At 37.1% G+C, this 9,661-nt stretch overlaps 2 protein-coding genes across 3 annotated transcripts; both read right to left on the bottom strand.

Annotated features, from left to right (window-relative positions):
* Positions 1-700: 700 nt before the first annotated feature.
* On the bottom strand, positions 701-5,244 carry LOC111218326 (C-type lectin domain family 4 member E-like). Of its 2 annotated transcripts, XM_022740579.1 has the most exons (6): positions 5,045-5,240; positions 4,849-4,950; positions 3,946-4,095; positions 3,632-3,774; positions 2,599-2,708; positions 701-1,265 (listed from the first exon to the last, which is right to left on the bottom strand). In XM_022740579.1, the coding sequence occupies exons 1-6, from the start codon at positions 5,112-5,114 to the stop codon at positions 1,109-1,111; spliced, it is 732 nt and encodes a 243-aa protein (XP_022596300.1). In that variant the 5' UTR covers positions 5,115-5,240; the 3' UTR covers positions 701-1,108. The 2 variants fall into 2 exon arrangements, with proteins under 2 accessions (XP_022596300.1, XP_022596301.1); XM_022740580.1 differs by lacking the exon at positions 3,946-4,095 and having other exon boundaries at positions 5,045-5,244.
* An 817-nt stretch (positions 5,245-6,061) lies between these two features.
* On the bottom strand, positions 6,062-9,346 carry LOC111218325 (CD209 antigen-like protein C). Its single transcript, XM_022740578.1, has 6 exons — positions 9,167-9,346; positions 8,971-9,072; positions 8,170-8,340; positions 7,499-7,641; positions 6,833-6,939; positions 6,062-6,340 (listed from the first exon to the last, which is right to left on the bottom strand). The coding sequence occupies exons 1-6, from the start codon at positions 9,234-9,236 to the stop codon at positions 6,172-6,174; spliced, it is 762 nt and encodes a 253-aa protein (XP_022596299.1). The 5' UTR covers positions 9,237-9,346; the 3' UTR covers positions 6,062-6,171.
* Positions 9,347-9,661: the final 315 nt, after the last annotated feature.

A 9,661-nucleotide genomic window follows, 5' to 3' on the forward strand; every position in this document is an offset into this window, starting at 1 on the left:
AGGTCAAGAGCCCAGGGCTTCCTCCAACACTTTACTTTGAAACTGAATTTACATGACTAAATAAAAGATGTAAAAGAAAGAAAGAAACAAAAATATGTCAGGTTCCTCTGTATATTTTAAAAACAACATTAGCTCTAACCATACTGAGGTAACAGTGGTGGGACTCGGATCCTTCACTTGACCCTTCACTAATGAAAACCTAAATAAAAGATGCACAAAATGTGTTTCTGTTTGAGGTGGAAATACAAAATTTACTGTGGAAACTGTCAAGACGTTTGGCCACACATGACAAAATCTGCATTTAATTTGTAGATAAATTTGATTTTACTCTCAAAAGTAAATTACAAAAATAAGTGTAACATTGATTTGACATGCTAAATATCACATTTACACCAGATCAAAGCAGCATATCATAATATATTTAGTCTATAGACACATAATTCATTTTGAAAATCCTAAGGTCTGCACAATGTAAACACAGGACAGATGATATTTTTTCCTTTTGAATATATATTGTAAGAATCCAGAATATGTGTGTATCAAAAATGATGAAGATCTGTTGCCTCATACTTTGACTGATATAAAGATATACAGAAAATGTAAAGTAAATGTAAAGTAAAATGTATGTAAATGAGTAAATATACTTAATATAAACCTACTGATAAATATAAATATACCACTTACTTTCTACCTGTGTCTGTCTGTGTGTTTGATTAGAATGGCCGTAGTTTTATTTTTATAATAAAATGTCATGGTAAATGAAAAAAAGGAAAACCTGTGGATACCCGTTTTTGGAAATTGATTAAAAGAGGAGGAAAGGAGGAGGATAAATCATGGATTTAATATTGGTGGGGTATTCAAAATCAGTATAATTAATATAATCATGTGCTCTCTTGGAAACCTCACAGAGCAATAGCAAAGTCACAAATGTACAAACAGACCGAATAATTGAACTATATGAGGTTGTTGTATTGCAATTTTGTGATAGACAGAACGTTCATCTTTAGGTGGTTTGGTGATATAATTACAAAATATCTCTCTTACTACCAACTCAGCCATGATTTGTAGGTGGAAGACATTTTCTGATGTATTTCATTACGCGTTCACGCTAATCGCTTATCTCACAGATCCATTTCACATCAGTTTTACAAGGCAAATCATTCCAGTTCTTTAAATCATTCGTCCCCAGTATGATTTGGCCACAGTCCTCTTCCCCGAGACTTTGATCTCCACCACCGTTATCAGGCTGTGTGTTCCTCCAGTACCTAACAGATCAACAGGACAACAGTGCGTAACACGGTCTATTATTCATGCTATTCAACAGGAAGGTATTAATCTATATTTGTCGCAACGCATCAAATAACAAGGCGACAACCACACAGAGAATGATCCCCTTAGCTCTACAGAGTGTTTTAGCATTTAGCTCATTGCTTCTTGGTCAACAACTCCATTCTTATCAGTGTTCTGTCCAACCACTGCAGGTAGCTGACAAAACATTAGATAGTCCCACTTCACACAACCTGACACAAAGTTTAGTAGTTGAAAACAACCCAACTCCAAATGAATGGTAATATCGCTCGGTGTGTGTTCAACTGTTTGCTAACACTTGTAGCATATCAGTTTTCTAAGGCGATATGTCAGTGTTGTGCTTTTGCCTCATATAAGCAAGAACTAGAGAGACACAATAAATAAAGTTTTTCTGCAGAATGTAAGAATAGTACTTTAGGTTGTCGATCGCTGCAGCATTTCCTACAAAGATTCTCAACGTCACACCTCGTCTCAGAGTCTCTGTAACACCAGTATCAAGTCGCAGAAACAGCTAACATGGGTGACAGAAGCTCCCTCACACAAGGACTCATTGTCAACTACCCCGCTCCCACTTCAACTGCATAACTGCATAGGAATGCATAAACTGTTTGTCAAAGCAGAGTCGAACTAATACCGCCAGCTGACCTGCAAAATATAAACAATACTCGAGGTTGACAGTTGCTACACAGCATTTTCTACATCCATTTCATACACAGAGATTGTCATTGTCTAATTAATCCATTAGAAACTTACTTACTTAAATTACTTGGCTGAATAATCGACACATAAAAATAAAATTCATAAATAAATGCAGCTTTGAAGTGACATTTTATTATGTTGAATATTTCCTCTTCGTTTTAATATTTGTACACAAAAACCACAGGAACTAAATCCTGTTTCTTTTTAAAGAAGTTTTTAAATAGTTACCAAACTACCTAACTTAAATACGGTATCTATATTTTGGGTTATGTCATTCTGTTCAATGACATCTCTAAAGCTGTGTCAGCCAATACATATTGCATTAACCTTTAAAACATCAACGAATCTCCCAAATATCTGAAATGGTCAAGTTCACCGCTTCATGGCTGCAGATGGCAGGTAGAAGCCTGACTGAAAGAACCACAGCACCACCTAGTGGCCTTACTGGGAAATACATTTCAGTTCAACTGGCGTGATTATACTGAGAACACGTCTGTGGTTTCTGATCCCCATAATTATCCCAACAAATAGATACAACAGTGTTTATATTTTAGTTTCTATCCAACAAGGGGAAGCACACGTCCGCCTTACTGCAGAGACAGTGGAGTTCCATCGATCCATATCCAGGTTCCCTCCATGGCTTCGTCAGTCAAACCGATCCAAGCCAGAGTTTCTTCCTTGACGAGGTTAGAGAGGAACGTCTGTTCAATAAAAACAGAAAGTTAGCTACAGACGTTAGCTACAATAGCAGGCGACTTGCGAGTATCACTGTCTACAGCTGGTGTGCTGTTAGCTTTGAAGGAGACAGCTAGTTGTCTTGTTGTTTGCTCTTTTATAAAAGGTTTTATAGCGACAAAGACCTTAAAAACACAAGTTTGCTAGCACAGTGGGTTTATTTGGTTGGATGCAGAATTCAAAATGCTAGCTTAGCTTCCTCGTTAGCATTGCTCCAAATCTACGGTCCCCTCTTCTGTCACTGTAGTTTTATAAAATATAAACTAAACAACTAGCTCTCACTGTGTTTTTTACTCTGTTGTGTTTTGGATGCTGTGTTTGTATGCATGTTGTTTGTTTGATGATGTGTGACAGATGCACATCAATGAATTTAGGGGGGTGGAGCTTCTGAAGGAGCACTTAAGGGAGGGGTGTAGTTGTTTGTTTTGCTGTCAAGTTCAAATATCAGCAGACATTTTCCAGCATTGCTGGATTGCTCTACCTTTAATGACTTTGGTGAGTCTCTGATATTTCCTTTACGCACCATGAGCTAGACTTTGTAGCTTTTACTATTGGATGAATTGCTTTAAAATTTGGTACAGACATTCACGGTCCCCAGCAGATGAACTGTAATAACTTTGATCTCTGAACTTTATCCATCTGGTTAAAATGTTCATTTTATCCAATGCTTTGGTTTACAATCAAACAAAACCCATGACATTCCCATCAGCTTCAGCTGTACCTTGTGTTGATTGGTAATTAGCAAATGTTAGCATGCCAACGTAAGCAACACAATGAACATTTAGCAGCACAGCTTCACAGAGCCACTAGAGTGGCTATAGACTCTCAGTCTTGTTCTGAAATATGGGAACTATCAACATTTATTTACAGAAACACGCCTGCACAGTACCTGCTCTTCAAGACTGTCTATGATCACTAGGTCTGCTTCTTTGGCTCTGCAGTCCTCTCTGCCTTTTTCCCAGGAACCAGTGTTACAGGAGAGGAAATAACAGGCATGACTAAACCTCCTCCATCCTACAGGACAAAATGTCTCTGTAAATAGAAAAATTCACTGATGAAAACATGAACGGCAGAGTAAAGAAGAACTTCAAATTTGCAGATTGTAGATGATTAGAGCTCAGAGTACAATCGCACCAGCTGTGTGCTATTCTACATTGTGTTTGTGTGTGTGTGTGTGTTCAGTAACCACAGATGTGACTCAACTCTGAAGCCTGTTCAGCTCTTTAGTCATTTCAGTGAGATTGGCAACAAGCAGGTCTCTCTCTTCAGTCAGGGAGAAGAGTTTGTCATTACTGGCCTGAAGACGCTCAGTCAGGTTGGCTTCTTCAGCTGAAAGCTGTACGGAGTTATAGTCTAAAATCAATCAAGAGAGATCTTTATGTTTATTACAGGATCACACCACCAGAAAAGAAAAGACATTTGCGTCTATGGATCTGCTTTTAACAAGTGAGTCACCTTCTTCCTTTGTATGTTGCGTTCTAATAATACCATGTCTTTAATGCCACTCCTCTAATGCAAAAGTGTTGCACGTAAATGAACAGTAGATGTATTTATAGTCAATAAAAAAAAGACAGAGAAGTGAAACTGAGGAGTCAACTCTCTCTCATATCTCTCTAATTTTTTTCCCAGCAGATATGTTGATATCCCCCCTACGGAGCCCCTAAGGGGACATGGGGAAGAAAATAAAAAGACCAAAGAAATCTGTAGATCTGTAGATATCAAATAAATATTGACATGAAAATCAAACATAGTTGGATTACAGCACTAAAATGTAAGTTTGCTTGATGCTCGTGTTTATCCGAAGCCCTGCTTACACAGCATTGTGTCATAATCACAAAACATGAATCAGTGTTGAACTTTTTTATATGACACTTCGATTAAAAGCTGCTTTGAGTTTTAAAACAAACAAACTGAGAGAACGACAGAACAGGGGACCGAAACCAATTAAGAATATATGAGGGGGGCAATAAGAGCATAAAGGCAGGGCAACACTGCCTTAATATAAATATGAATGTAAATTCAAAATGACGAACTAAAATACACATCTTAATAAAATGTGAGCAGAATAATAAAATAATCTGATTTCTGTATGTGAACCAGACTCACGGTGGACGCCGAGGCCGATGAGCCCAGCCAGCAGGAGAACACTCAGCAGACTCAGAGAGAGAACAACAGCTCCATGAAACCTCCTCTCAGAGCTCCTGGGACCTGAACAGAGAAAAGACCAGTGAGTAAACACAGTAACAACAGATGATTACACAGATTTATTCTCAGCTCAGTCTCATTGTCTGAACATTTTTACCTGTCTGACTTGCTGAAGGTCTTGATTGGCCAGGTTTGCTGCATTCAACATTGGCATAGATGTTGTCCATCGCTCACATCGCTTTCTGAGAGAATGTGATTTCTGCAGCACAATTTCTCACCTTCAACTTTGGAGGAAGTCACCAGTTTCAGAGGGGATACATCAGACTTATTTTTGTTCTTGGTTCCTTGTGTAGTTGTGTTGTTGATTGTGGTTTTTGATTGATTCTTTCTTTCTTTCTTTCTTTCTTTCTTTCTTTCTTTCTTTCTATCTATCTATCTATCTATGAATGATGTTATTTATAAGAAAGTATATATATATATATATATATATATATATTTTTTTTTTTCATGAGTTGTTAAAGTCAGATGAGAACTGCATCTTTAGTAGTGAAATGTGACACATTTAATACACATCATATATTAAAAGCTGAAACAGACGTCTAAGCCATTTTCGGAATAAGATAATGCTCCTGTTCATTCCAAGTTCACTCTGACATTAACTTATAAAAAAACAAAACAAACTTAGAATGGACACAACAGCACGTTCAACACTGACACAGATTTCCTCCATATATTGAAAGGTCAGCCCTGTGGAAGAGATTATGCTACTAAAAAACTCTTGTTGGTTTCAATAGTGTCTTTACAGCTTTACTTTTGAGGAAGTAACAAGTGATGAGAATATCCGATGAAAATTGTCACATAAAACAGGAACTCTGTGGTCTCAGGACAACTTAATGCTTGGTACGGAGGTCTAAAGTCCTTTTTAGTGGAATAGAAACAAATTCACTGTGTTGTTATTTGGTATGAGGATTTCTGGAATGGACGATGTAATATGAAATTTGAGGGTTCATACTAGTTTGGTGAATTGGTGATTTCCCAGAGCAGTAAATGTGAGCGTACATGTCTTTATCCAAAACATGTAGTTTGTCCATGCCCTCTGAAATGACACACAGAAACAATTTCTGATCTGATGGTTGTAGATTAAGTAAATAAAGGGCCTCCAGACATTTACATATTGATGGAAATGCTCTATCTTTATCTGTCACACACAGTCGCACAAGCAAAGGCCTTCTGCGTAGTCATAGCATATATAATAAAAGTATTAACACATGTATTATTTTAAAACTAAGTAAGTGCTAAGGCATTTTTTTCACAGATCCATGGCTTAGAGGCATCACACCGCAGATCATTCCAGTTCTCATCAGTTTTCATCCCTGGTTGGATAACTGCACAGTCCTCTTCACCCCACTTAGGATTTCCATTACCCTTATCCGGCTGCCCTTTTTGCCAGAACCTAGGAAATTAATAAGAAAGTGAACGTTTACAGCATTTTCCACCTCTCCCAAGTGGCCAAAACCCCCAATTAATGCAGCTTTACAGGAGCAATTTGTAGAAGTACAACGAAAAGTTTGCTTTCCACAGCTGGAGACATTCCAGTAAAGGAATTAAGTTTGATGCTGAACTCGCAACGTTTCTTCTAGACCGGTAAGTAAACAGTTGTTAATGCTAACGTTAGCTATGTGGCGATAGCAAATCTATATATAAAAGCTCCTTTAATGTTTGCCAGTGAACTAATTCAAGCATAGAAAAAAATCTGTCTCCATCCACTGAAACCAACCAATGATTTAGATGAATCTTGGAAATCAAATTCAGTTTGATTCCAATAATAATCATTTAGACAGTCATACAAAAAATAAGTAATTAAGCATAGAAACCTACAGCAAGGGTTGTATATGTGTCTATATACAAACAATGTGTGGGGCTGTTACTTCACTGTATCCCTTACTTCACAGTAGGTAGAGTTCCATCAATCCATTTCCAGGTTTTCTCATTGTTTTTGTCAGTCAAACCAATCCAAGAGTCGCCCTTGATGACGACTTTAGTTAAGAATTCCTGTTTAAGATAAAGGAAAGAAAGCCTAGATTTATACCAATCATACAACATATAACCTTGATAAAAATTAGGTAGACAAAACAATAGACCAGTCAGATAAACCAGTCAGTTTAACACTATACAATTTGAAAGCACCACAAACCACTTCCTCTAAAATGATAAAATGAAAGTTGAATCAACACCTCTGTGAGACAGTTTCAACAAAAACAGAACACCATAGTCTTTTGCAGGCCTGTGGAATTAGACTGCATTGGTTTTAGCTGGGAATTACAAAACATGATCTAAAAAGAATCATACAATTGTATCTTCAGAAAAATAAGCAAAATGATATGAAAAACTTTTGTTTAACCTTTCTATTCATATATTGAAACAGTAAGAGTAGTGACTGGATCACCGCCACTGGAGCAAAGAACGCTGAAGTAGGAGGAACTACACATTCATTTTTTCCACTTTAATGATTTCCAATAGAGGTGATATTCCCAACAAAATTTGTAATGTATGTAAAAAAAAAACAACAATATAAAAGAAAGTAAAATACTACAGCAATAACACACACTACCTGTTTTTCAAGACTGTCTATGATCACCAGATCTGCTTCTCTGGCTCTGCAGTCCTCTCTGGCTTTTTCCCAAGAATCAGACTGAGTGGAGAGGAAATAACAGGTAAAAGTGAACATCCTCCATCCTGCAGGACACGTTTTCTCTGTAAGATATGTCAAACAAAAGATTTTAAAGATCAGAAAAGACGCATGTCCTTCGTGATAAGTTGTGGATTAAACACTTTCTGTGGGTGAAAATGTTTTCAGTGCATTAGCTCCTGAAGAACAGTAGGTATTATACAGTGGATAATAAATCCAAACACCTCTGATTAAGAATAAGTAGAATAAAAATAATCATATCATCAAAATCAGAAATAGAATTTTTAAATAATTAGTTTTTCCATTTTGTTGACCCTCTTCACTCTTCCTCATTTGAAGGGGCTGTAATGCTTAAAAGTCAAAGTACTTTCTAGCTGCTTCGTCTAATGATTCCTCACAGGTGTTTCTGTCATGCACATCAGAACAAAAAAATAAACAATAAAAAAAATAGTGTAACTTGGATGTCACTGTATAAAAAACTTGCATCATCATTAAGTAGATCACAGTCTTTACACTGTAGAACTGAGGATCCGTATCAGGCTTCATAGATATAAAGAGACAGCTGTGCAGAAACCACACCGGCAAACACTCACTCTGTTTGGACAAACTCTGAAGCCTCTTCAGCTCTTTAGTCATTTCAGTGAGACTGATATTCAGCTGGTCTCTCTCTTCAGTCAGGGAGGAGAGTTTGATGTCACTGGCCTGAAGACACTCAGTCAGGTTGGCTTCTCCAGCGGAGAGTTCTGCATTTGAATTTTTATGGTCTGAAATAAATCAAGAGACGCCTTAATGTTTATCAAGCCAAGTGAAGTGCATTTAATTTTTTATCATAACAGAAGTTATCAGGGCACTTTTCATATTGAGCAGGATCTACACTGTTGTCTTTAAAATATTATTTATAGAGACTCGACAATTTCCACCATTTCCACCTTTTCAGGGGCAGAGACCTCGAGCAGGACCAGGCTCAGGGTGGGTGAGAGAGAGAGAGAGAGAGAGAGAGAGAGAGAGAGAGAGAGAGAGAGAGGAAACGTAGCACAAAGCCAATTCACATATAGTACAAATGTAAAAAAAAAGTAATGGTACCCCCCTGTTAATTTTTTTTTTTTTTTTTTTTTTTTTAATATAAGACCTTGTCTTTTCCCCAGCAAATATATTGATATTAAATAATCAATATTCAACTTTTTCTATGACACTTTTCAATTAAAAAGCTGCTTTGAGTTTCAAAACAAACAAACAAAATAGAGAAAAAGCCTGAAACCAATTAAGAAAACATGAGGGGGGGGCAATAAAAGCATAAAGGCAGGGTAACACAATATAAATGACAAACTAAAGTACGCATCTTATTAAAATATGAGCAGAATAACGCTCCTAAAATCATCTGATTCCAGACTCACGGTGGACGCCGAGGCCGATGAGCCCAGCCAGCAGGAGAACACTCAGCAGACTCAGAGAGACAACAACAGCTCCATGAAACCTCCTCTCAGAGCTCCTGGGACCTGAACAGAGAAAAGACCAGTGAGCAAACACAGTAACAACAGATGATTACACAGATTTATTCTCAGCTCAGTCTCATTGTCTGAACATTTTTACCTGTCTGACTTGCTGAAGGTCTTGATTGGCCAGGTTTGCTGCATTCAACATTGGCATAGATGTTGTCCATCGCTCACATCGCTTTCTGAGAGAATGTGATTTCTGCAGCACAATTTCTCACCTTCAACTTTGGAGGAAGTCACCAGTTTCAGAGGGAGAGTTTCTTGGTTCCTTGTATTGTGTAGTTGTGTTGTTGATTGTGTTTTTTGATTGATTCTTTCTTTCTTTCTTTTGATCTACTTATGAATGACATTATTTATAAGAAAGTATATATATATATCGAAAAACAAAAAAACAAAAAATATACGTATATATAATTATTCTTACTTATAGTCTGATACTTCTTATAAATAATTGTGCATGAGCGATCAAGTAGATCAAAGAATAGTCGTAAGACTGAGAGAACATCACTCAAAAAAGCAAGCACAATCAGACAACACAACTACAACAATACAAGCGAACAAAAACCTTCCCTGTGAAACTGGTGGACTTCCT

This window comes from Seriola dumerili, unplaced genomic scaffold (genome assembly GCF_002260705.1).
Source record: "Seriola dumerili isolate Sdu_G_001 unplaced genomic scaffold, Sdu_1.0 BDQW01000052.1, whole genome shotgun sequence".
NCBI classification, from domain to species: Eukaryota; Metazoa; Chordata; class Actinopteri; order Carangiformes; family Carangidae; genus Seriola; species Seriola dumerili.

What these genes read in the sequence shown, in the direction of transcription:
- LOC111218325 (XM_022740578.1), bottom strand. Translation starts at nt 9,236, where the DNA reads ATGGACAACATCTATGCCAATGTTGAATGCAGCAAACCTGGCCAATCA. An exon ending in CATCGGCCTCGGCGTCCACC is followed by an intron (nt 8,341 to 8,970) that starts GTGAGTCTGGAA and finishes GATTTATTTCAG; the next exon opens with ACCATAAAAATTCAAATGCA. An exon ending in TAGACAGTCTTGAAAAACAG is followed by an intron (nt 6,940 to 7,498) that starts GTAGTGTGTGTT and finishes TATCTTAAACAG; the next exon opens with GAATTCTTAACTAAAGTCGT.
- LOC111218326 (XM_022740579.1), bottom strand. Translation starts at nt 5,114, where the DNA reads ATGGACAACATCTATGCCAATGTTGAATGCAGCAAACCTGGCCAATCA. An exon ending in TAGACAGTCTTGAAGAGCAG is followed by an intron (nt 2,709 to 3,631) that starts GTACTGTGCAGG and finishes TTTATTGAACAG; the next exon opens with ACGTTCCTCTCTAACCTCGT. An exon ending in GGAACTCCACTGTCTCTGCA is followed by an intron (nt 1,266 to 2,598) that starts GTAAGGCGGACG and finishes TTGATCTGTTAG; the next exon opens with GTACTGGAGGAACACACAGC.